Source organism: Talpa europaea (assembly GCF_964194135.1).
Source record: "Talpa europaea genome assembly, chromosome: 14".
NCBI lineage: Eukaryota > Metazoa > Chordata > Mammalia > Eulipotyphla > Talpidae > Talpa > Talpa europaea.
The window spans coordinates 92,402,656-92,429,060 of NC_140082.1; the positions used below are offsets into that span (position 1 = coordinate 92,402,656).

At 56.9% G+C, this 26,405-nt stretch overlaps 1 protein-coding gene across 1 annotated transcript in view; it reads left to right on the plus strand.

Annotated features, from left to right (window-relative positions):
• Positions 1–24,154, plus strand: part of BLM (BLM RecQ like helicase) — a gene marked incomplete at its 3' end in the record, with an annotated part of 42,397 nt that extends 18,243 nt beyond the window's left edge. The window contains exons 12-22 of the mRNA XM_084254114.1: positions 85–233; positions 6,877–6,983; positions 8,357–8,517; positions 12,807–13,002; positions 14,992–15,182; positions 17,079–17,226; positions 19,542–19,741; positions 20,147–20,339; positions 20,976–21,098; positions 22,297–22,498; positions 23,977–24,154. Coding sequence (XP_084110240.1) covers positions 85–233; positions 6,877–6,983; positions 8,357–8,517; positions 12,807–13,002; positions 14,992–15,182; positions 17,079–17,226; positions 19,542–19,741; positions 20,147–20,339; positions 20,976–21,098; positions 22,297–22,498; positions 23,977–24,154 — 1,848 coding nt within the window. The remainder of the gene's footprint in view (positions 1–84; positions 234–6,876; positions 6,984–8,356; positions 8,518–12,806; positions 13,003–14,991; positions 15,183–17,078; positions 17,227–19,541; positions 19,742–20,146; positions 20,340–20,975; positions 21,099–22,296; positions 22,499–23,976) is intronic.
• Positions 24,155–26,405: the final 2,251 nt, after the last annotated feature.

The window sequence follows — 26,405 nt, forward strand, 5'->3', positions numbered from 1 at the left end:
AGGTGCTTCTAAATACATTGAGTGGCGTTTGCTTTTTCTGTAAGGAAGGCCAGGTAGTGAAAAGTGCTTTGTCTTTCCAACCAGTGGGGGCACGATTTCCGCCAGGACTACAAAAGGATGAGCTTGCTGCGCCAGCGGTTCCCCTCCGTCCCGGTGATGGCGCTCACGGCCACAGCCAACCCCCGGGTGCAGAAGGACATCCTCACGCAGCTCAAGATCCTCTCGCCTCAGGTGTAAGTTGTTCTAGTTTCAGAGCCCAGGACAGCAGCTCTCCCGGGCCCGCATGTTACAATCTCACAGAGCTTCAGAGTCCCGGTGCATTGCTTGCGCCCATGCTGCTTCGGTCCAGATTTGGGGCAGCTGGGAGCCTGTGGGTTTCAGGGAACCCCAGGTGTTCCGACATGCGACACAGTGTGGGGTCCAGGGCCTCAGGGCCTTTCTTCACGTACCGAAATTAAAACTCTGTCCCAGCATTGCCATGGGGTACATGTCCTGCAGAGCCTGCAGGCCTGTGTCATCCTGATTGTTAGGGAGCTTGGGCTGACCACATGCTGACCCACGTGTCCTCGCGTCCCCTTCAGGAGTGAGCAGCCGGCCCCGCTCTGTTCTTCCCCCTGAAGCCCCGGTTACATCCACCATGGTACAGACAGTCCAGAAACCGTGTTGGGGCTCTACCTGTGCTTGATCTCCACAACGAAGTGCATCTCAGCAGCCCTGGCCATGCATGCTCAGCAGTGAGCAGAGTGGCTTGGGGCAGCTCGGCGTGTGGGAGGCAGCATGCAGTGGCCCTGGTGTTGGTTTGCTCACGGCTCTGGCCTTGCATGTCTCATGCCACTGAGCCGCTGCGCTGTCGTCCTGGGTGACCACGTGCACCCCGCCTGGGGCGAGGCGGGCTCTGGTGCATCTGCTGAGCCCTGGTTTAGCCCTGGTGTGCGTGCCTTCTGGGTTATGGGTGGGCAGCCTGGGAGATGGTGTCTGGAGGAGCAAAGACTAGCAGTCTAGGTGAAACCTTGACACTTGCCTTTTGCTCATCGGGAAACAAGGACAAGCTGGCATAAGTGCCGTGAATGCGGACATCCGGGCGAGCTGTGGTGCTCCTCAGGGTACAGACGCTCGGTGGAAGTGTTTTCAGGGACACCCTCTGGCATGTTGTTTCCTAGTCTTTCCTGCCAGTAGGTCCCTAGTGGGATAAACCGGGCCGAAGCCCTGGGGATGGCAGGCCCTTTGGGTGGAGCCCCGGCTCCTCTCCTGCTGCCCTGTGGCGATGGTATCCTGCCTCTGGGGGAACATGAGAGTGGATAGCGTGATCAACTCTGTTTTTCCCAGGACCTTAGAGAGCTGAGAGACGAGGCGGCCGTGCAGACAGTTAACTGGAGCGCCCCGGCAGTGACCACGTGGCCTGCTGGCCTGTGTGCGGGCACTTAGCCGTGTTAACTCATCCACACCAAGTTTGGTGAAGGCTGCGCTCCTGTTGTCCTCACTTCATGGATGAGAAAACTGAGGCTCAGGGAAATTAAATTGTGTAGAAAAGTCTAACACCTGGCCAGTGCTGCCGTGAGGACTGAGAACCCTGAGAACCTGAACAGGCCTCAGTACCCTTTATTTATTTTTTTTAAAGACTTGTTTATTTATCCTTACATACAGGAACTGGGGTACAGGTCAGATACGTGGGAAGGCGAGAGGATTCACCAGAGCCAGAGTGGGGAACAGAACAGGCAGACTGATGAAATTCACTGCTGAGGGGAGCAGCGGGCGCGGCAGGAGAGGTCTGCGCGCCATGTGGGACCCTCGCTGGCCGGCCGGGATTGAGCCGGCGCTGCAGAGGCTGCGGGCAGCTTCACAGCGCAGCGCTCAACCCCCTCAGAACCCTTTAAACACGACCCCGAGCTGCAGAAGGGAGCCAGCAGAGATGGGGTGTGCATTGGGGCCTCAGGGTGTGGGGGCAGGTACAGTCAGAAGCGCGGGAGGGTGAGAGGATTCCCCAGAGCCAGAGCGGGGAGCAGAGCAGGCAGAAGGACCGAAGGACACTGCTGAGGGGAGCAGCGGGCGGCAGGAGAGGTCTGCGCGCCATGTGGGACCCTCCTCCGGTGGCCGGGGAGCAGCCGGGGATCGAAACGGCGCAGCAGAGGCTGCGGGCAGCTTTGCAACCCAGTGCTCAACCGCTGCGCCACCGGGGAGGCCCAGCACTGGCCTTTTAAATAGATGCTTTGAGGTGATAATTTACCATGAAAACTAACCTATTTAAAGTATACAATTCAATGCTTGTTTGTTTCTTTAGTTCATTCTCAGGGTCATGCAACCCTAGCGTAACCTAATTTTAGGACATTTGTCCCCTTAACATACCCATCACAGCCCCACTGTCTGCCCCCCCCCAGCCCTTGCTCGCCACCAGTCTGCACTCTGTCTCCTGGACCTGTGCCTGTGGCATTTCGCACTGGTCATCATCTAGTAATGTTCATCCATGTTGTCGTTCCTTCTTATTGTCAGATAATATTCCATCATATGCATCATGTACATTTTGTTCATCCTGTAATGGCTGTTTGAGTGTTTCCATGTTCTGGGGCTTCACGAGTCATTTGCGGGAAGCATTGTGTACCAATGGTCACATGCATGTGTTTTCATTTCTCTTGGGCATGTACCTAGGAGAGAGATTGTCAGGTCTTAAGATTATGCCACGCTTAATCTTTTGGAGAATTGTCAGACTGTGTTGCAAAGCAGCTGCACCGTTTTGCGTTCCCCCAGTGCTGTGTGAGGTTGACTTCCCACTCCCACGCCAGCACTTGCTCCCATCTGCCTTCTTGATTGTAGACACGCTGGTGGGGTGCAGGGCCAGGGAGTGGCATTTTTACTAGCAGAGAATGAGGATTCGGGGCTGAAGTTTCTAGCATGAGTTATAGTTAGGCCTGAGGATTGGTGTGTCTCCCATAGGAGAGGTGGGGAGACAGAGGGGTGGCCCCGGGAAGAAGCCTCGAGGCCAGGCTGCGCGGAGCCACCAGTAGCCTGATGAGGTGACAGAGCTTTACTGGGTGGGCATTTTGCCCCGGGAAGTGGCTTAATCTGAAGGGTGTGGAGGGCTGGATAGCCCTTTAGGAGCTCTGTGGCCACCGGTTAGCAGAGCACGTGGTGGCATCACGAGGGGACTGTCGGGGCAGAGCTGAGTCAACAAGACTGGCCTCTGACGGGTGAGGAAGGTGGGCGTAGTGGAAGTTTCTGGCAGAGTGACCAGCAGCACCGTTGACCGTAACTGCAAATGCAGGGGTGGCATGGGTGGGGATGGCAAATGAATGGGCTTTAGCTCTGTGGTGTTGAGGCTTCCAAGGCGGTGGAGGTGACCAAGGCAGCAGTCCCCACACTTTCTTTGGCCACAGGTGGGAAAACCGTCCTCCTTAGACATTTTTAACTTCACAACCAACGTTTTCCAACATGAGTTTCAATAAATAGCAACTGTGTGCCTGCTGTCATCCACTTAGAAACACAGAAAAGACAGTTCGTTTTTTTAACCCTTTAGCAGGTATGTTACTCTCCTCTTTTTCTCTTGGGACCCGTAGTTCCCTCTGCTCTCCCCCCTGCTGCGGTGGGCCCTGCAGGCCTCCTGGTGGGGGGGGCACCCTGCGGACTGTGTGTGCTCATTTCTCGTGCTAGAGCTCTCTGGGTGGGGTCACAGTCGTCGGTAGCACGTCACTGATCAGAGGAGCTTCAGTATGTTCTGCTCGGGAATGTGTAACTGAGTGGCTCCTGTCTGTGATGAATCAAGTTCATTCCTATTTCTGGCTTTTATGGACATGCATCGGGAAATGCCGCGCACCGGGCGCGGACACAGGCACGGGCGGCATTTACTGTGGCAGCAACACCCAGTCATTTGGATTCCTGCTGACGTAGGTGCCAGAATTACATAATGATCTGTCATCGAAATTATTTTCAATGATCTGTCGGCTGACAACTCAGTTAGATCCTCCAAATTTTATGAAAAACAAAGAATTGGGCGCCATCTGACTGGTAAAGCAAGTTGGGTCATCTGTTAGTTTACTTTTTCTGGGAAATATGCCCTAAAAAAAGCTTGACCGGGAAAAAAAAAAGCTTGACCAATACTTAATGATGTGAATGTCCTTATTACTCTTTCACCAAAGGAGCCTTCCCAGTATATTTGGGGGAGTTGGGGGATCAAAGCACAGCCCGTTTCAGCACACCTGCCTGACGCACATCTGCGCTGTTTTATCGTGTGGGTGCTTTTTAGAAGATTAGTCAAAACTTGTGACTACGGATTAGTTCTTTCAAGTAATGGGAAGCGACTGCCCTCTACCCTAATTGCAAAGTTTCCATTGCCAATGAGGCTTATTTTCTTATATAAAATAATTCGGACTTCCTTTTTCAATTCACGTGAACTGTTTAGTGCACGTCCCCATGACAGCTGACTCCGTCCCGAAACCACGGGAGGGGACATAAATTGCTGCCACTTCCTGACATGTCACTTAAATGACGCGAGCTGGACATGCTGGACTTCACGCCAGTCAGTGCTCCCTCAGGGAGGACACTAAGGAACCTGAAATCTTTGTAAAATAAAATTTTTATTGAGATGTAGGTGACACATCACGACACTCCTCCACGGGAAGGTGAGAGTTTCATGGGCATTTCGTGTGTTCACGGAGTGTCTGCACTCGTCCCCAAATCTGTGTCTGTGGCATGTTCACGGCCCAGAGAGAAGCCTGGTCACACTGGTGATCATGCCAACCCCCCTCCCATGCCAGACTGTCTCAGGGTGCGCAGGGGCCTTCATCCACCTCTGGCTGGTGGCTGGCCTATGTGTGGGCGTCATGTTTTCGGCCCTCACTTGGTGGGAGCTGTCCCTAACTAGGGTGTTGGTGGTTTCAGACATCCCATCTTCCGCCTAGTGAGGTTTGTTACAAGTAACAAGCTCTGGGGACTGTCAGCGGCTTCATCTGCAGCTGCGCAAGCGCTGCTCCTGCGCAGATTTGATTTTTGATTGGATTTTACTCGATAACGCTATGTCCTATCTCACGTCATTTTATGATTTGTTTTTAAAGATTTATTTTTTTATGCATACAAGAGCAGGGGTGCAGGCCAAAGGTGGGGGGGGTGAGAGGATTCACCAGGGACAGAGTGGGGAGCAGAACAGGTGGGTCTACTGAAATCCACTGCTGAGGGGAGCAGCGGGGAGACATATGGGTCGCTCCCTGGCCAGCCAGGGATCGAACTCATGCTACAGAGGCTGCAGATGGCTCCACAGTGCTGTGTTCAACCCCTTATACCACTTATGCCATAGATTTTCCAGGTCTGCAGCTCTCCTCTGCCTAATAGTGATTGTACATAATCACCTGAGAATGAGCAAACAGCCACATGGACTGGCCTTTTGTCCACCGCCTCTTTTGCCACAACCTGCCACGCCCCTCTGCCAGCTCAAGCCCTCAGAGTGCGGCACCTCCTCCCGTCAAAGGCTGAAGGTTCAGGAGGGAGTGGAGCGTCCCCCTCCGCCTCCCCTCTGCACCCCAGTGACGACCCCTGCAGGGCCCCAGCACCTCCCCGATGTCCCAACCCGCCGTTCTCAGGCACACACTGCACCTGGAGGGTTCTGGTTGACAGGAGTCCAAGCCGCCCTGGATGAGGTTTCTTCACAGCCTGGAACAGCACAAGGCAGTAAAATTCAGAAAAGTTGGGGGGCGGGGGCAAGAAATTGAGAGGACAGTTGTATGGTGGGAATGTGGGGAGAAGGCAGTGGCCTGATGGCCCAGGGGCGTCTTTCTCCTGTCTCCGGATGAGGCACTGGTGCACGGGGAGTCGGGGGAGTCGCCACCTTCGCTTGTGCACCCCAAGAAAGTCTTTGGGGGTGAGCAGACCCCACCCACCTGAAAAGCGGTCTGAACTGGGAGCCCTGTGGGACTCATAGGAAGGATATTGGGGTGCTGTTTAAAGCAGTGACAGCAAACCCCCAAAGGAGATAATATAGGAAAGGATGCAGAACTCGGATAAGGGGAGACCCTGTGGATCTGCACACTGAGAGCCCAGGGGCTGCCTGGTGAGGGGGGCCCTAGGTGGGAGGGGCGCCGGGCTGCCTATAATGCCCTCCCTGTGGAGGTTGGTCGGTGCACGTAGAGCTGGGAGCCCCGCTCAATGCCAGCAAGCCAGTGGCTCGGCCCCCAACTCCCCTCTGCAGGGCGTGTGGACGCCTCCCCCCACCCCCAGGGCCGCTCCCAGCACCCGGAGTTGCCTGGGCTGGCGCTCCTGGGCCGGGCGGGGCGGGGCAGGGAGGGCCCTGCGACTGCTCCCGCATTTCTGTGGTCTGAAAGCTTTGAAAAAATGACTATGCTGGAATGGCGGCGACAACGGCCAGAATGGAGGCGAGGAGATTGGCGTGAGGGGCCTGGTTAGTTGCCCGGGGCGAGGTCACTGAGGGGGGAGAGGGCGGCGTGGAAGGGGGCCTGGGGCTGCAGTTTTGTCTTCAGACTGATGGGTGGAGCTAGGCCACAGCAGGGGACATGCGAGCTCCCCGAGGGGCGGCAGGAGGGTCCCCGCCTCGGAGTGGGGCACAGGGCTTTGGCTCCTACCAACCCACACTCAGCTCTTCGCTGCCGTGGGGCCGCAGGAGGCCGGTGGCCGGGATGTGCTTTTAGATCAGCCTGGTCCCGGGGCTGAGCCCCGACGCATCCCCTTCTCACGCAGCGGGCAGAGGGTGTCCCCCACCCCCAGCCTTCTCTGGCCCACGTCCGACTTCACTGCGTGCTGGTCCGTAAACTGCAGGCCAAGGCTCCCTTGAAGACAGCTCTTAGGCTTGTGTTGCGGAAAGTCCGTACTTAATTTTTGAAGATGACTAAACTGTATTTTCTTAGAATAACGAAATTTTATGTTTGGAATTTCTGTTAGGTTTAGCATGAGCTTTAACAGACATAATCTGAAATACTACGTGTTACCGAAAAAGCCTAAAAAGGTGGCGTTTGATTGCTTGGAGTGGATCCGAAAGCATCACCCACGTGAGTACCGAGGCGGTAGCCTGCCCGGGGCGGACGCGGTGGCGTCTCTGCCTGTAGAAGTGCATGCCGGACCCCTCTCACCATGGCACTGGTGTGCCCGTCAGTAGAGCAGAGCGCTGCCGCTCTCGCTGGAAATTGTAAAATCTCATTGGGTTTGATAACAGTAAACCCTGACAAAACATATTACACGCTCCCTCCTGCAGGCCTCGATTATACATCAAGGTCTTTCCTCTGGCTTCACTCACCCTGGGAATCACACTGTTCTTTGTTTTAGTGCCTGCTCCCAGGGCCGTCCGCCTCGGCTGGGTTGGGTTGGGTTGGGTTGGGTTGGGTTGGGTTGGGTTGGGTTGGGTTAGGTTAGGTTAGCTAGAATCAGATTCTGAAATTCATGGTGGTTTCCCATGCAGCCCCTTTTCTGCTTTTCTATGGAGAATATTTTGTTAAACATTTTTCATTTTTTAAAAAACTAGTATACATATTTGTTTAAACAAATCAAACAATAGACCAAGGAAAAGTCAGTAATTTTCCTTTCCAGCCTCCGCCCTCCCCCACGCCTCCCACAGCTAATAGAAAGAGCTCAGTGTGTACCTTTCCCTCTGCCAGATAGGTGGTTTCCCTCAAGACCAGGTGTTTTCTGATCTTAAAAATACCGTACATACAGCAGTGCTACCACCTGCTCGTGGAAGGAAATCCCTAAGACAGGAGAAGAAAGAGGCAAAAGCCAGACCTTATTCCAGGACAAGTAGCTGGTTTCCTCTTGCTTTATTTCCTTTAGATAAATGCAGTTAATCAGTAACAAGTGCATGTTGTGTTTTCTTTGCACCAGCACACGCTTGCACAGTGTCTCCACCCGCCTGGTCGAGCGCCTGGGCGTTTCCGGTGCTTTTTCAATACCTCAGAAAACACTTGATTGTGACAGTAGATCGTGTTTCATGATTTACTTGCTTAAATTATACCCCTAAAGTGACACTGTTTTTTGTTTTGTTTTAATTTTTAAAATGATAAAAAATGTGTATATACCCTTATTTACATCCTAGTTTAGCTTCCTAGAAGGGAGCCGAGTTGGAAGAAGCATGTCTGAGGCGGGTGACACAGGTCACCCTGTGCTTTCTACAAAATCGTGAAAGGGTGTCTCCCCATTTTATAGTTGGCTTGACATGGAGCCCAGGGTTTGCCTGTGGCCACCCAAGGGTCAGCCGGGGCTGTTCAGTCAGATCTCGCCGGCATGGGGCTCCTCGCCTGCTTGGCCTGTGCAGTGCCACGAGGCCCCTGGGCTTCTGCTTATGGCTCCTCTGTTCCTGGGAGCACAATGTAAATTGTGTTGTTTATGTTAAAAGTTCTCGTTTCCCAACACTGTTTTGGTTTCTTGGCAGATGACTCAGGGATAATTTACTGCCTCTCCAGGCGAGAGTGTGACACCATGGCTGACACGTTACAGAGGGACGGGCTCGCCGCTCTGGCTTATCACGCCGGCCTCAGCGATTCTGCCAGAGACGAAGTTCAGCACAAGTGGATTAATCAGGACGGCTGCCAGGTCACAGTTTTAAAAATAAAGGAGACAGCCTCACAGTTTATAAGCAGATGTGCACACGAGGAAGGCAACCTGCTTTGGCCTTAGCACTAGTGAACGTCAGAATAAGACTGAGATTTAAAAACACATCTTTTTTGAAACTTCTGAAGTTCTTTTTCTTTCTTAACTCAGAAACCCTTTTTGTTTAGATATAACTCACATATCTGAGATACACTCTTACGGAGTTCACGGGCAGTGTAGTTATGGTATGGCCACAAGCTGTGCAGCTGTCTCTACTAATGGGAGGACATGGCGTCATCCCAAAAGAAAACCGACGCCCCATGCCCAGGAGCAGTCACTCCGCACTGCCCGGAGTGGTACCACCCCCTAGCGCACGTCAGCCCTGCTCACCGCTCTGTCCCACACATGTCCTGTGTGTGAACTTGGACAGGACGTCTGCACGATTGCCTTTGCTTAGCGGGTGCTCCCAAGGCTCATCCGTGATGAATCACTTATCACTGCCCGCGCACTGTGTGTGACTAATAGCCACTGTGTGGACAGAGCAGAGTTTGTTGGCCGCTCACGCATTGGTAGACGTTTGGGTTATGTCTGCTTGACTGTTATGATGCCTCTGCTAATGTTTGTGTGCAAGTGTTTGTGTGAACGTGTTTCCAATTCTCTTGGGTAGGCAGATACCGGGAGTGGAATTGCTATGTTACATGGTAGCCCTCTATTTAGTTTGTTTTTTTTTAAAGATTTATTTATGCATCCAAGAGCTGGAGTACAGGCCAGAGGTGTGGGGGTGAGAGGATTCACCAGAGACAGAGTGGGGAACAGAACAGGCAGATGTACTAAAATACACTGCTGAGGGGAGCAGGGGCGAGTCAGGAGGGGTCTGCTGTGCCATATGGGTCACCTCCCTGGCCGGGGATCGAACTTGTGCTCCAGAGACTGCAGATAGCTTCACAGTACTGCATCTTAACCCCTTGTACTACCAAGGAGGCCCCTAGCTTTATTTTTTTTTTTAAGATTTTTTTTTATTTATGCATATGCAAGAAATGGGGGGTAGGCCAGAGGATTTTTTGGGGTGGGTGAGAGGATTCATCAGAGATGGAGCGGGGAGCAGAACAGGTGGATTGACTGAGGGGAACTGTTCCCTGTGCATTAGCACCCTGGCCGGGGGTCGAACGCATGCTGCAGAGGCTGCCGGTAGCTTCACAGTGCTGTCTCTGAACCCCTTGCGCCACCAGGGAGGCCCCTATTTAGCTTTTTGAGAGAGACTTTTCCACAGCACTACCTCATTGCGCTTCCTCCCGGCACCTGAGGCCCCGGCCCCCTGCCTCCTTGCCCGCTGTGCCCGCTCCTGCAGCCGTCCTTGGTGGGCGGGAAGTCATGTCTTGCTAGGATTTGGATTTCAGTTTCCCTGAAAACGAGTCATGTTGACATCTACTTCTGAGATGACAAATTTGTAGCCCAAGATTATCAAGAGGGAAGCTAGGAACACGCTGGGCACCCACCCCGGGGCAGACGTCGGCCTTGGTGAGACCCCACCGGAATCCAACTTACTTGAGAAAAACAACTAAATTTTTTTTGTCGCTTATGAAATTTCAGCTCACACACACACACACAAAAAAAGAAAGAAACGAAATCATTCCTCTGAAGATTCAGAGGGAAAATATCAAAATTATTTTCTAGTGGGAAACGTTAGAGGATATCAGCCTAGTGTCCTTGGGAAGATGCAAGACTTGATTCATGTAAACTCGGGCGCATTCACCAGAAGGCAGTCGCAGGCTGCAGTGAAGGGAGACATGAACATGCAGTTTGCCCCGTAAGACAAGGCCGGGACGACAAAGCAAATGGCAGAATGTATATCAAGATGAAACCGGTCTGACGCAAGGAGACCTTTGAAGAATCCGTGATGTGGCGAGTGACTTCAATGTGAAGAAAACAAAGACGAGAAGATCGTGTTTGGTGGCGACAAGAGAGGGGTCAGCCTGAGGAGTGAGCGTGGGTGCAGGGAAGACATGGGGGCAGTTGAAATAGACACGGTAGTCAAACGTACCGCAAGGAAGTGCGTCGCATCTGCAGAGAGCCGCGTGCAGCTGGGGTGCAGCGCGTTGATTTCCCCAACGGGAAGAAATGGGACGTGAGCACGCGTCGTCGACAGCTGCAGTACAAGCGCGGATGTGGCTGAGACGACGTCACGGATTTAGAGCGGCGGGAGCAGACTCTTCAGGGGAGACGAGACCGAGGCCCACGGCCCTTGTCTTCATGCCCGCACCCGCGCGAAGGCCTGTGCGGCTCCGGACATTCCTGATGCCCCTGGTGCGCGTCGCTGGGAGTTAGAGGTGTCCCCTCCCTACGCTGATTTATAGGTTGAATCAGAATTCTAGTGGCTTTGGCCTCTGACGAACTTCTAAAGTTTGCCTGGAAGAATACTCAAAGGAGAGTAAAACAGCTTGGCAGGAAAATATTAACAACTGGCCACGGTTTCGTGAGCCGGCCGAGCAGCCCGGGAGACAGCCCGCACCCAGCCCCTCGCGCCGCACTGCCTGGGTGACGCGGGCTTAGCTCAGATCCTTGCCAAAAGTAGCTCCACGTAGATGGAGGAACTGGTATTTCAGAATGGATGCGCCCTGAGGAAAGAGTTGCTAAGAAGGAAGACGGGACCCAAGTGTTTTTGTGCTGACAAAACCGAACAGCAGTCGCGGTAGAGAGGAAGCTTCAGCGAGTCAGACATGGTGAGGGCTCACTGGGCCTCAGTGGGAAAACCCTCAGCAGTGAAGGGGCTGGCAGTCAGGAGACAGAAGTGCCACTTTGCTAGTAAACAGAATTCGAGTATAAAGCAGAGACCAGTCTCGTCTCGTCTCGTTCACCAGCAAACGTGGATTAGCTGCTGGGGTCATGGCTCTACTAGGAGCTTCCGTGTCGTCAGGAGGACCTTTCTGGAAAACGCTTTGGTAAACTGTGCAGTGAAAATAGTCTGCAATGGACGTATATACATACGTGTGTGCACAGAAACAACTTGGATCAAAATGAGCTTTTTTAAAGGTGATTTTTAAAAATCTGATGGCTCCTGGGCCTCCCTGGTGGTGCAAGAGGGCACCACGCTATGAAGCGGACCGCAGCCTCTGCAGCATGAGTTTGATCCCCGGCTGGCCAGGGAGCTACCCACATGGCGCAGCAGACCTCCTGCTTCCCCCGCTGCTCCCCTCAGCAGTGTCTTTCTGTCAATCTTCCTGATCTGTTCCCCGCTCTGTCTCTGGTGGATCCTCTCGCCCCCTTCTCCCCGCACCTCTGGCCTGCACCCCAGCTGTTGTACGCATAAAGAAATAAATCTTGAGGGGAAAAAAAAATCTGTTCCCTCCTGCTCCCAGAACACTGAGCCTCACAGTCCAGGCGCGGGGTAGCTGCTGCCTGCCCGGCCGTCACAGAGCTGCAGCCGGAGCAACCCGGCCGCCTGTCTTCAGAAGCACCCACACTTCATGGGACCTACAGGGCTGCAGGCTGACCCGCCTCCCGCACCAGAGGCTGCTATGGACTGTCTGGAGGAGACTCGCCTTGGCCCAGACTGCAACCTGAGAAGGGTGCTGACCTCGCCCCGTGGCACCCCCGCCGCCCTCCCTAATTCCCTCCCTCAGCCGTTGGGCTGCGGACAGCTCGGTTGCTTCGGGGATACTGTTCTTGCAGCAGCATTTTTGTTTTTTTGGCGCTGAAAAAAGACCGACAACTGTATTTGTGTAATGTGATTCTGCCTGGAGACTAGCACTTTTGTCCTCTTAAAGAGGTCCTAAATTTGCAGCTGAAATGTGTAGTCACAAAGCCTTTCTGTTCTTTACTACAATCTGATTCCTCAGGCTTCTGAGGCTGCCTTGAGCACACCTCGCTGGCCGGTAACTGCCGGTAGCTACCTGCGCTGTGCCTTGTATGCACATGCACACCTGTAAAAAAGAGATTTTTTTTTTCACTGGCTGAGGAATGAGAGGAGCTGGTGTGCGATCAGCTGTCACCTCTTAAGAGCCCCTGCTCAGCGGGGTCGGGGCCTGAGCCCACGGCTCGTGGCCCCACGGCTGTGGCCCAGGCCTGGACACCACACCCGTGTGAGGACGCCCACCTAGGGCAAGAACGCAGCCCCCTCACCTGGTGCTCCGGTGACACCACAGCGCTCCTCACCGGGCCGGGGCCAGCAGGACTGCAACGCCGCCAGAGTCTCAGGGCGCCTGTGCTGGGCAGGGGCCATGAGATGCTGCGAGCTTGTCACCATGTAAAATGCCTTTGAAAGCGAGCCTGACAGGCTTCTGCTCTTCCATCAGGTCATCTGCGCCACCATCGCCTTCGGGATGGGGATCGACAAGCCCGACGTGCGCTTCGTGATCCACGCCTCGCTCCCCAAGTCCGTGGAGGGCTACTACCAAGAGTCCGGCCGCGCCGGGCGCGACGGGGAGGTGTCACACTGCCTGCTCTTCTACACCTACCACGACGTGACCCGGCTGAAGAGGCTCATCCTGAGTAAGTGTGGCCCTGCGGGCCCTCTGCCCTCCGTGGGGGCAGGGCTGCTCCTGCTGTGGGGCTCTGGGCCCAGTTTTCTTTTTTTAAGATTTATTTATTTTATTGTTGTTGTTGTTGTTTATACAAGCACTGGGTACAGTCAGAAGCGCGGGAGGGTGAGAGAACCCACCAGAGCCAGAGCGGGCAGCAGAACAGGCAGACCGACGAAGTACACTGCTGAGGGGAGCAGTGGGCAGCAGGAGAGGTCTGTGCGCCATGCGGGACCCTCCTCCAGTGATCAGGGAGCAGCCAGGGATCGAACCGGCGCCGCAGAGGCCGCGGGCAGCCTCGCAACCCAGCGCTCAACCGCTGCGCCATCGGGGAGGTCCCCAGTTTTCTTTAATCATTGAAAAGAGAGATGTCTGTGTAGATGTAGAAACTTCTGGTTCATTTTCATTATAGAAGTAGTCATGCTCGTCCTGGAAAGCACTAATGATACAGGCCCGTTGAAGGCTGAAAATTTCCAAGCCACAGACCTTGGAGACAGTCCATCCCTTACACAAGGAGTGACTCCAGTGACTGGTTTCCTTGGCATTTCCCAGGCCCATTTCTCCATGCATCCTTGCACGTAACACACGTTAAACGGGAAGAAAGGCTTGCAAAAAAGAGAAAATAGTGAGGCTTCCTGTCCCCCCAGCCAAGTTAAGAACTGAAGCCCCTGCCCGTCAGGGAGGCCTGTCTGGCATTTGGGGTTGGCTTTTCCCTGGTGCATGTATTTGACAACGTGGATGTGCTGCTGTGTAAACGGTCCCCGCATTTTTTCAGGCAGCAAGAGCGCGTAGTTATGACTCCGCTGTACTGCCTCGGCCCCGCGGCGTGTGGTGTCTCTGTTACTGGCAGCACGGGCCTTTATGCGGTCACTTATGTGGGATGAATCTCTAGGCGTAGGTTTGCCTGTTCTCTGCCATTTTTCCGCTCTGATGTCGTCAGAGACGTTTACCTTCTGGGAGACACCCGGGGTGGGCTGTGACAGGTGCGAGCGTGGGCACGGCAGTCACCAGGCACTGCCAAACCACATATCTCGTTTGCCGAAACACTGGCTGTTGAGGAAGAGTTCTGGGCGTTTCACCTTCCCCGAGGGGCAGGCACTGCATTTCCCAGCTCTGTAGGCCACTGTGCCCCCTGCTCCACCTGCTGTGACCATCAAAGCCTCCCAGGGAGGTGCTGTGATGGCTCCTCGTTTTTAGAGGCAGAAAACAGCTGGTTGCTGCCAGAATGTCCATCTTTCCACAGGCCAGGTCCCTGCACCCACCAGGACAGTTCTTGGTGAAAACAGAAACTTTTAAACTTTAGTGCCTCCATCGTGGTTTTAAGCCTGGTCCAAGCAGGTCACTGAGGCCCTCATGACTTAGCAGCCCTTTGAAAAAAAAACCCTCGTGAGCTGGAGAGAGCCGCCTGTCCCTGGCTGCCCGCCGCTGCCCTCAACCCTGGAGTCAGCTCGGCCTGCCATCCCTCCTGTTTCACTTGGCCTTTCTGGGGGCGCCTGTCCTCATCACAGCAGCTGCAGGGGTGCAGCCTCACCACGACCCCCCGGACGGAAGGTCATACCCGCAGCCCTCACCTGGCACTCCTGTGGCATCCTGTGGGTCCCACACACTAAGAGCAGCATCCCTGTGGGCCCCAGAGGCCCGGGGCTGCCTGGCCTGGGTGTGGCTCCATGCACCCTCTGAGGCGGACAGTGTAGCCTGGGTCTCCCCACCGGGAACAGCAAGGCCCACAGGGAAGCTGCGCTGCGCCTGACAGCTGCCCTCTGTCCCTGTACAGCCGCGGCCTTGAGGGTAGGCAAGTGCCCCCTGACCGTCCTGCGGGCAGTGTCGTCTTGAAACATAACGCAGTTGATAACTTTTACTTGATATGTGACGTTATTGCATCTACTCTAAATGTGTGTGTTACGTGCTGTCTGTGTTTCCACTCTAATAAGCTTGCTGTGCTGTGTTCTTCCTCGTCTAGTGGAAAAAGATGGAAACCATCACACAAAGGAGACTCACTTCAATAACTTGTACAGCATGGTGCACTACTGTGAAAACATCACGGAATGCAGGCGGATGCAGCTTTTGGCTTACTTTGGTGAAAATGAATTTAACCCTGATTTTTGTAAGAAATACCCGGAAGTATCCTGTGATAATTGCTGTAAAACAAAGGTAAGATAAGAACGTATGTAATTTGTTATAATTAAGGAGGTTACCAGGGTCAAGGAGGTCACTGAAGTCAGATCACAGCCTAGAGCCCCACGCGCCTGTACCCGGAAAGGTGACTCCTCTCGCGTGGCGCGGCTGAGGGGCCTTCCAGAGTGCTCGTGGCACGTCTGTGGAAACAGCCCTTGCCCTGTCCAAATGCTGAGGCGTTACTTACATACCGATGGTGACAGGCTAACTTAGAAATACTGCTCGTCTCTAGATACCCGAAAGGGCTCAACATGGGCAAGTTGAATATTTTCAATTCCACTCTGCGCTGCATTCACCCACATCATTCTCAAAAGTGGTTCCGTAACTAGCGTGCTATGTGTCCGAATTCAGGCTGATTCTATTATTATTTTTATATTCAGAAGTTTTTAAAAACCTGTAAAGGACTGTGGCCGTGAGCCTGGGTGGGCGTGCCAGCACCCGCCCTGAGCAGAGCTTGCTGGCCGGGAAGCCCAGCCTCATGCCCCCAGCCAGGCCACCGCGCCTTGTCCCACATCTGTGTGCCACGCGGAGCAGCTTCACGGCTAACAAAGCTCGGGAGGTGTCTGCTGGGGAGTCACAGATGAGCGAGGTGGGGGCCCAGCCCACATGGCATCTCCCCAGGGCACTGTGAGGCAGGCAGGTGCCAAGGTCTGTGGCATAGGCAGGACAGGGGTCACTCAGGGTGGGCTCTTCAGTCCTGGCCGTCTCCTCCGCCACTCCCCCGCTCTTGACGCTGCTCATCAGGTCGCTGTTTCTGCAAATCTTTGCTGAGGCCTGCTCTGTGGCAGGCAGTGTCCTGGGAGTTGAGACATCACAGAACAAGCCAGATAAAAGCCCTGCCCCATAGAGCTGGTGTCCTGGCGGAGAGAGGGTGGCAACGAGCGAAAGTTAGAGGACGCGTGTGGAGGGAACGTGCGCGAGGCAGGATCGGGAGGGGTGGGGTGCCAGGCGTGCAGTGCCAGGGAGGCCTGCTGCACGGGCGAGGTCTGAGCAGGGGCTGGAAGGAAGGGGTCAGCTGCAGCTCTTGGGTCTGTGTTCTTGACCAAAGCCATGAACAGGGCCTGAGGGGGGGGCGTGGACCTGTGCACTGGAGGGATGTCGAGAAGAAAATCCTTGTGGCTGAGCAGGCGCAGTGAGGGGGGGATGGGGAGGCTGAGCAGCTGGGGGGAATGAAGTCCCCTCGGGCGAGCTATTTGGGGAGGGCTGAGCGGCCGGAAGCTCAGGAGTGTGGTGTGCAATGATGGTGTTTGAGATGTCGATCCGATCTGGGACTCTGAAGAGAGCTGGTGTGCCTATAAATTTAGAAGCGGTTGGCGTGTCCATTGTATTTGAACCATGACGGGGTGGCGCTCTTATGTGAGGGTAGGCAGGAGAAACTACCATAGGCCGATGAACCCCGAGACTTGCGTGGACAGGCTGAGAAGAGGGAGACTCGGGGCGGAGACCGGAGCAGAGAGCTGGGCAGGTGAGAAGCCCAGGGACACCGAAGCAGTCTCGGAGAAGGGGGCGCGGGCCAGTCACAGCCCTTGCCAGACCGCGTCCCATGAGGACTGCGAAACCGTGGCCACTTGGCCCTGACCGGCTTCGGTAGTGTTCTTCACGCCAGCGTCACCACGCGGTGCGTTCCGGGAGGTAGGGAGGGTGAACACAAAGCCCGTGCTCGGCTCAGGCCTGGGAAGGCGCGGCGTATGCCACGGCGCTGTGCCGACTCGGAAGACAGGGTGGCTCCGGCGCTCAGGAAGGACAGGCTCCCGGGCCACCCCGTCGTGGTCTCGGTCTGGAAGCGGTTCCCGAGACAGCTGCGGTTGGTATTTAATTGCAGTCTCGGCGGCATTATCTTCATCCCAGCAGAACGTCATCTCTCTGTCACAGGACTACAAGACGAGAGACGTGACCGATGATGTCAGACACATTGTCAGGTTTGTCCAGGAGCACAGCTCAGCACAGCCGCGGAGGAACTCCAAGCACGTCGGTCCTGCTGGCAGGTTCACGATGAACATGCTGGTCGACATCTTCCTGGGTGAGTCTCCTGTCTCGTCGTCAGGGTCGCGGCCGTTGAACTTGAACATCTAAAGAATTTGCTGCAAGTGCGCTAAAAAAAAATCTCCTTTTTGTCTGTTCTCTTAAGGCACTTAGGGGTTTCAGCATAAAAGCTTTATTTGGTAAGTCACTAAGATGAGGAGTTCCACATACAAACAAGAAAATAACAAAGCCCGATGCAGTTCTGAGCGACGGGCTGGGGCTTGCTCGGAGACTCCCCCATCGACTGGCTCCCGTTCAGGACGGCGGCCTGGGTGTCAGTCTCGCTGCCTTTGCTTGAGGCCCTCTGGAAACAAAATGGGGGCTCAATCCACAGCAACGTAGGGAGCTGGAAGAGAACATCCTCAGATTAGAGGCTCTTCAGATCACTAGGAGGCGGGCAGCAGCGTGGAGCCGGCGAGCTGGAGTGCAGGGAGCGTGCTCACAGGGGGCTCGAGGGAGGCCAAGCCTGTCCCTGGGCCTCATGCTTCAAGTCTCCAGGCCCAGGGGGGGCTGAGGGGGCAAAGTCAGGAGAGCCAGAAGTGCGGGGTGGGAGGGGCCTCCCTGGTGGCGCAGGCAGTTGAGCACAGCGCTGTGGAGCTGTCTGCAGCCTCCGCAGTGCCGGTTCAGTCCCCGCTGGCTGAGGAGCAACCCCCATGGTGCAGCTGACCTCTCCTGTCTCCCCGCTGCTCCCCTCAGCCGTGGATTTCAGTCAGTCTGCCTGTTCTGTTCCCTGCTCTGTCTCTGGTGAGTCCTCTCACCCCCTGCACATCTGGCCTGCACCCCAGCTCTTGTAAAAATAATAAAAATAAAATCTTTAAAAAAAAAATACAGAGAGGCAGTGAAAGGAAGTCTGCCCACAAAAGAACCGAGTGGAATTGATTCTAGAACAGAAAGAAACCAACTGCCTGAGCAGGAGGCCAGCAGCGAGTGAGGGTCCAGAGCCCTAGTGGCCTTTGGGGGACAGCCAGCCCCCCAAAGCCTGGTCCCATCTGCTTACCCTACAGCCCCATTTCGGGGAGGGACTTGCGGGGAAACAGACCTAGATGGGAGCTTCAGAAAGTCCGCCTGAAAAGTCCAGCCGGCTGACTGGAGGTGGTGAGGCTGCCCAAGCAGGATGCGCAGCCTGGAGCGAGGCGACTCCAAAGTAGACAGCAGCTGGGGGCGTGGGGCGCCTCGTGAGGGTCTCGCAGGAACAGGTGATCAGACAACGCTGTGGATGGGAAATGCGCAGTGAGCTTAATTTTTAAATGATTGACAGTAGATTCAGGGGGAAGGTTGGAAAGTCAATCTGAAACCTGAGCGAAGATGCGTGAAAGACGCAGACGATCACCTCTTGGCAGAGGCAGAGTCTGGCACACATTTTGGAAATGGAAAATAGAGAATTACCAGACCAGTGATTTAAGAAAATTCTCCAGAGTAGAAGGGGGAAACCTTGAGCTTGAAAGGCCCGCGGAGTGCCCGGGAGAGGCGCTGTGTGCTGAGACGAGCCGGGGCCGCAGCTGCAGCTGACGTGGGGAGAAAAGCGGACGGACCAGAGGAAAGAGACCGAGTGTGGCATCCGGCCGAAGCTCGTGACCCCGGGGCACCCGCACTCGGAGCAGGAGTGCAGCCCTCAAGGAGAACTCGACTCAAGATAAACGGCCTTTGGGAGGCCCGTTGGGGGAGGTGGGGAGGGGTGCAGGGGTGGCAGGGCATCTTCCTGGGGCCGGAGGCCTCTGCCCTGGTTGTAGTCGGGAAGTGGGGTTAGGACCCTTGAGTTCTTGCGGCGGGGGGCGGGGGGTTCCTTCTGCTCTTGGGCAGGATTTCGGTGACTATGGTAGTAGGGGAGCCTGGGACCCCAGCAAAGCGCCCTCAGCCCCGGGAGGGGGTGGCGCTGTCTCTCAAGCCTGTGCCTTTGTTGCGGAATCCACGTGGCTTCGTCTGAGGGCGACGAGAGGCCGGGCTGGGCGGGCGGGCCCCTTCGGGCGGACCAGGCAGTGTCCGGAGACTGGAAGTCCGTTGTCCTGCCCAGGCGCGGGTGAGGCCCTCCTTCCGGTTGAGGCTCTAGCAGCGTGTCACAGGCTGGAAGTGCCGTGTTTGCACTTGACAGACTTATTTTGCTGCTATTTTTAGTCGACGTGGGTTATGAAATGACAGGGGAAGGACACGCAGCCACGGTGTCCTCGCGTCTCTCGGGTGGCCTCATCCCACTGAAGTGGGCTCTGCCATGGGTGCCCCCGGGGAGCAGATTGTCCTCTGTCCACACCTCTCTCAGCCTCCTGGAGACGACGGTCACCCACGTTGACTAAACTAACTCCGGTACCTTCCTCCCAGGGAGCAAGAGCGCGAAAGTTCAGTCGGGGATATTTGGAAAGGGGTCCGCCTACTCCCGCCACAACGCCGAGAGGCTCTTCAAGAAGCTGGTGCTCGACAAGATACTGGATGAGGACTTGTACATCAACGCCAACGACCAGGCGATTGCCTACATGATGCCCGGAAGTAAAGCCCACGTCGTCCTCAGCGGGCAGCTAAAGGTGGGTGTTCTGAGTGTCCCTTTTATCCCACAGTGGACAAAGACGCGCTGCCTTCCGGTGTCTCTGCCAAAGCTTAGCGCTGCTGGACTGACGTGCCGGGCCTGTATGCAAATACTCCCTTCCTCTTAGCGTGCAAAGACCTTCATCGCGGCCCCGCGTAAGGTGACCCCTGTCAAACAAGCTGTTGAGGTCTCTGACTGCTGCTGGCACGCGCATGCTCATGGGGCTCGCCCGGCAGAACTGAGACGCGCAGGAGGGTGCCGTGTGGCCTGGGGAACGCGTGGCCACGCCGTGCTGGGCGGGACAGTGCCCGGAGACACACACACACTTCAGTGCCCGAGGCCACCGTGGGCGGATGTGTCTGGGCCTGCGCCCGCCCACCCCTCTGGTCTTTCTCTCACAAAGGTGGACTTTATGGAAACAGAAAATTCCAGCAGTGTGAAAAAACAGAAAGCTCTGGTGGCAAAGGTGTCTCAGAGGGAAGAGATGGTCAAGAAATGCCTTGGAGAACTGACGGAAGTCTGCAAGTCTCTGGGGAAGGTGTTTGGTGTCCATTACTTCAACATTTTTAACACCGCCACTCTCAAGAAGCTCGCAGGTAGGGTGGGGGGGTGTCTTACCTGTGGTATGATAGCCAGGGTTACTAAGAGACGTAGATGTACAAACGTAGCTCGGTCTTTTATTTCTCCTTGGAATTGAGCGCAGTTTAAACTGACGCTCAAGGTGAGCTGCACCCTCAAAGATGCACACAGTCCTTGGCGTCCAGGCCCCTGGTGTGGTTTTTCGTCTTGCACCGTCCTCTCATGCAGGACGTCGGGACACCTACCCGCGGCCTCCAGCGAAGCTCATGCTGCCGGCCTGTGTCCATCGTTTGCCCGCCATGTGATGTTCAGCGATGGGGCGGCGGGGCACTGCAGCCGGGCACATGTGTCCCGGCCGAGCCACGGTGGACAAGAGCCAGTCTGGGCCAGCCCTGAGGCCTGTGGCGCCGTTGCCCGTGCCCTCTGCCTGCCTTCTGTGCCTTTGCCGACACCCCAGACCGGCCCATGGCCCCTGCGGGTGCTGGCCCCTCTGAGTGCTGGCCCCTGGGTGCTGGCCGCCTCTTAGGAAGTCGCCCTTGCCTGGCACTCTGCCGGCAGGCGTCATGTGACTGGCTGTGCTGGGCGGGGTGAGCCTGCTTCCGTGGGTTTTCTCCGCGTAGCCATTTAATTCCTGATTTTATTTCCACGCACAGAATCTTTATCTTCTGATCCTGAGGTCCTGCTTCAAATTGACGGTGTTACTGAAGACAAGCTGGAGAAATACGGTGCGGAAGTGATTTCAGTGTTGCAGAAATACTCGGAGCGGACGCTTCCAGGTCAGTGGGCAGCCACTGGAGGCCTCCGTGAGGACGACCGGGGCTGCTCCCTGGGTCTGAGCTGGGGTATTGATGCTTCCTCTGCCTCGTTGCACTGACATGGGGGTGCATCGGCCCCCCCGGGGGTCCCAGTACTGAACCTGCTATGAGGAGGGTGTGTAAGGCAAGTGCCTGAGGAACCACCCTGCGTGCAGGCCCAGACGGGCCACTCTCTGGCTCTGGGTGGCCCCTGCCCACTTCAGATCACCTCTTGCACCGCCTCTCCTGGGGAGGACGCGCTGCCCAGCAGCCATGACGCCTCTGGCCTCTGAAGGTAAAATGTAGGGCGGAGCCCAAATGCTCAGGAGCTACGTGTGAGTGCAGCGCTCGGGGGTCCTGTCCACGCTGGCCACTGAGAGGCTTTGCCGGAGTGGCCTCATCTGCCAGCGCTCCTGCGGCTTCTTGAGGCCTGTCATGGCCACCTCTGGTGACGGACCTCACTTTGAGGCAGAGAAAGCTTCAGCGAGGGGGCATGAGAGCACAGAAGGGTCTGGGCGCCCGCCGGGCAGCGGGACGGCCGGGGAGGTGTCTCCCTCTCCAACGGCAGAGCCCCTGGGGCGGAAGAAGGGCAAGGAGGGGGCAGCGCGTTTCGAGTTCTCGTGCAGCTTGGTCGCTTTTATGCGTAAGAGGTGCTGAAAATGCAGGGTGTCCGGGCGTCCCCCGCCTCGTAATTATTCCATTAACAGCCTGGTTTGGAGTGGGGGGGTGGGGGGGTGAGGGGGGAGGCGAGCGCTCTGCGGAAGCCGCCAGGAGGGAGAGTCGTGCACACTGTGGCGGCAGACGCGGTGCCCCCAGCTGAGCCAGCCAGTCACCCAGACCTCCATGGCGTCCAGGGGAGCGGGGGCTCTGCCTCCCCAGTGGGTCGCTGCTTGTTCCCCTGGCCCTCCAGAGCAGGGAGCAGGTTTTCAGCGTGGGTGAGGGTTGGGTTGTCCACTGCTTTGTGCTTTTCAGTGAGGTCCTGGAGCCGCTGTCCAGACGTGGCCAGAGGGCGGGCTGAGCCGCGGTCTCTGCTCACGGGGGTCACGCTGCTCTAGCAAGCCGTGATCCCTTTACTTAAAAAATCACCACTGAGCCCTCGGGGGCTTTGTGAAGTGGGGAGGAGGAGCCACGTTCAGGCCTGCAGCCCCGTCACAGTCAGGCCTGCCTCGTCCCCTTGCAGCTGAGGACGCCCCGCGCGTTAGCCCGCCCAGCAGCAGAGGCCCTGGGCGAAACGCCTCTGAGTCGTCGTCGGAGGCGGAGGCACCTGTCTCTTCTCACTACTTTGCAAATCAAACCAGAAATGAAAGGAAGAGGAAAAGGATGGCCGCCTCCCACAGGCCCAAGCGGAGAAGGACCGGCTTCGGCGGCTCCAGGACAAGGGGGTAGGTCCCGCGTGGCTCTCCCCGGGGCGATTCGGGCACCTTGAAATCCGGCTGTCTCCACAAGCCCCCTCGAGGCGGCTGCGAGCAGGGGCCGGGGAGCATGGCGGAGCGTTGTCAAGGGAATCTGTGGCATGAACGTTGGGGAAACGCTCTGCAACCGAGTCCACTGCTAGATTTTGAAACACTTCTGATGCCCGTTACCCAGTGTGTGGGCGGGACCCCAGCGGGACCATCCGCACCGTTTACAGGGGAGGCCGAGTCATTCCCTGAAGCCCTAGCGGGCGTGTGGCTGGGTGCCCCGAGGACCGCTGCGCGGCTTCCGTTCCCGGGTGAGGCTCCTGACTGGACGAACGCGGTCGAGTAAGAAGGAAACCTCACGCCGTCCAGCAGCCGGCGCGGACTCTGAGGCCGGCTTCGATCAGGCCGGCGTGGAACCGGATTCTTCCCTGACCCCTCCAGGCTCAAGCCTGTCAGGTTACAACCTGTTCCACGGCACCTCCTCCTCGCCCCTGGGAGCCTCTTCCCAGCTTCCCGCCTGCTCTCCGGAGGAGGCTGCGCAGGACGGGGTGAGCTTGGCCCCTGGCCAGAGACTGCGTCCTCCACACCCTGGGTGCCCGCATTTTGAGACTCACACCCCACCAGCCCTGGCTCCCGGCTGAGGGGGGACAGGGTTGCCAAGGGCAGCAGCCATGGCAAGTCCACGCTGTCCGGTAGCAGCAGCGGCGGCTTTTCTTCGCTTGGGGCTTCATTTCTCAGCAGGAAGTTGAAGGCTGCTCCTCTGGCCACCTGGCAGATGGTGGCAGTAAAACCGCCCTTCAGCCAGAGGTCAAAAATGTGGAAAAACCTCCTCAGCCAGCCCACCAGGATGTCACTGCCCCAGACTGCCCATCCCCCACCCTGAATTCAGATAAGGCCAGGGATGCCCTGCGCAGTGACGAATGACGAGCTGTGGGGCCACTGGGGCTGCTGCGAGGGGCGGCCCTGCCTCCTGGAGGGTTGCTGCGCCTGCAGTGGAGCGCTTGCTTCCTGAGAGCCTGTGGCCGGGACTCCGCCCTGGCCAAGAGGGACGTGCTACCTCTGTGGGTACCACATCTGTGGCCTGCCAGAAAGAGGCCCCGACTTCCCCAGTCCCCAGACGACCAGCCAGCATTCCGGGGGCGGGTAGGGGCCAGGGCCTCAAAACACGGTGCTCTCACTTCCCTCGTTGCATCTGGACAGATCAGCAACGTGGGCCTAGTTCTGTGGCCCGGTGGAGGCTCTCAGAATTACTCTCAGAATTAAGACTCCTTGACGTTGTAGGAAAACAGATGAAGGGCAAGTCTGTGTGAAGGGCAGCTTCCTTCAGTCCTGGGCTCTGTGGGCGGAGAAGCGACCGCCAGACCGCCAGCGTGGACCCTGCTCCCTGCAGGTCGGAAAGGAGGCGGTTCGCACTCGGCTTTGTTCAGCATTTTAATTTTCTGTTCTTTGTCGCACCTTAGGGGGTCCACCGCGTGCAGAAAGGCATCCTCCAGAGCTAAAGCCTGCAGCGTCTTCGCACCTGGGTCTGCTGTGCACGGGGCGCAGGCGGCGTCAGTGGCCAGTAGGAAGCTGGGGATCATGGCCCCACCGAAGCCCGTGAACCGTCCCTTCCTCAAGCCCACGTTCGCGTTCTCCTAATGGCCTGGCCGTGGCACGCACAGGCTTGTTTGTCAGCATCGGACAAGCTGTGAACATAAAGCTGTGGTTTTGTTAATGCCATTTGTAATTTTTACCCATATCTATTAATATGTAAATAAATGCTTGGGATGACAGTTCTTATTTTTAAAATAAACATTTTCTTTTGAATAAGCATGATTTGCTGCCACTGCGAGCGTGTGGCCATGGTTTCTCAGAATGTCTGAGGCAGCAGCTGAGTCATCTCAGGGAGAGAAATTCTAAGCACAGTGTGAAACAGAAGCTGAAGGAACAGACACGCCTAGAACACCATAACCACAGTTTTTGGTAATAGGTGGAATCTAAGACATGCAGAGAAAATTGGGGGGGGAGTAAATGACAAAGGATTAATATCCATAATATGCAAAGAGTGCCTATAAATCATCAAGAAAAAGCGGCAGCCCAGCAGAGGAAACAGGATGTGAATCAGCTCTTTTCAGAAGAAAAAATGCAGGCAGCCCACGAATACCTAAAAGTCCTCAAACTCCCAGTGAGGAGAGAGAAATAAACAATAAACGCAACGGACATTCTCCTGCCCTCAGGGTGTCAGTCTGGGGTCAACAAGAAAAGTCAGGCATGTGATGAGAACATCTCAGGGGGGCGCTGCCCCTCGGCGGCCTCGGGGTTCAGACCCTCCCGTGAAAGCTGCCGGGATGCTGGGTGGGCGTCCTCAGAGCCCCCACTCGTTTGTGGAGGTGCCGCTCCTGCTGTAAGTGATCTTGCTGGCCCTGGTGCCAGGGTTTGGGGCAGACACGCCAGCGAGAGCCAGGCCCTTCGGGAACCGGCCCTCGCTCTGGCGGCTGGAAGCACCTGTGGGGGGAGAAGAGGAAATGGACGTTAGCCAGCGCTTGGGCTGCTGGGATCCGTCCCGCGCGTCCCGCGGAGAGAGGGCGTGCTGGCGGGCACTGGCTGGAGCTCACACCCTCCCTCCCCGCGCAGCGCCGGGCTTGGAGACGAGCCTTGCTCGGGCAGTCAGCGCTGACCCTTCCATTGCGCACGAGCGCCAGACGCTGGAGACCCAGCGGTACCCCGGGGCTCGGGGCCTGGGGAGGCCGATAGGGGCCGAGTGCCGCGGCTGGCCCGCCTCCAGCTCATGGTACAGCCTGGCGGGAGCAGGCGCGGGAAATGCCGGTGGCTGCCACCAGTTCAGCCTCAGCCTCCGGCCCCCCGGAGTGGGGCTGCATCCTCACGGCTGTACCAGGAGGACAGGAGCCCACGGGCTTTCCCGGACCCCAACCAGGACCTCTGGTGTCCAAGACAGCGACAGCAAAGCCACCCCAGGGTGGGGCGTCCTTGCTTAGCCCCGGGGGCAGGGGACCCCACCGCCTCGGGGGCAGGCCTCCGTGGAGAGCCTGCTCCCCACAGGGCTGTCCCTGGAGCGTGGGGTGATGGAATCACCTCTGACCCTCCTGCCGCCCCGCGGGTGCTGCTGGTCTCCTTTATGCGGAAGCCGAATTCACGGAGGTGGTATCCTCTGCAGGCCCACGCGGGAGGGAGTGGCCTCTGGGGGCATCTGGGTGGCCCTGGTGTCCTTCAGACAAATCCCTCCTTTTTCACAAGCGCCCCAGGGCCGATCCTGAGCTGAGGACTTGAGGTGACTTTCCCAAACCACCCCACACTTTCCCTACCCCCTCCCCCTCCGGCCCACACCTCAGGCCCCTTGGCCGCTCCATCGCCATCCAGCACTGAGCTGCGGTTTTTCTCCAGAAAGGGAAGTGGAGGCTGTGGCCCCGGGGCCCTGCTCTTATGAAACCACTGCTTCTCCCCTGCAGCTGGGAGGGGCCCCGCCCCCAAGCCCTGTCCCGCCCGGAGACAGCAGCCCCAGCTCTGGGAGCAGCTGGGGGTCCCACAAGCCCAGGGTTCCCAGCCTGGCAGAGCCTCTGGGCCCCTGGGAGGAGGAGGGGCCCCTGTGGGGTCACCCTGGCTGAGGGAGGGCTCGCTGCAGCTGTGCTGGGCCGCTGAAAGCTGCTTTCCAGAGACACTGCCCGCCCACCCCCACCCCCCACCATGCCGTTCCCTGGGGCTCTTGTCCAGTGCAGTGGGGGCGCTAGGCCGTGGGGGCAGAGGTCACGGTGGGCTGCGGAGCCTCCATTCTCCTGGTCACTTCTGGGCACACAGGATGGGACTAGCGGGTTCCGGGCGCCAGACCCTGCAGGTGTGAGGGATGGGGTTTCTGGGCCACCACCCCACATAGGCCACTTGGTTGCCCCAGGCC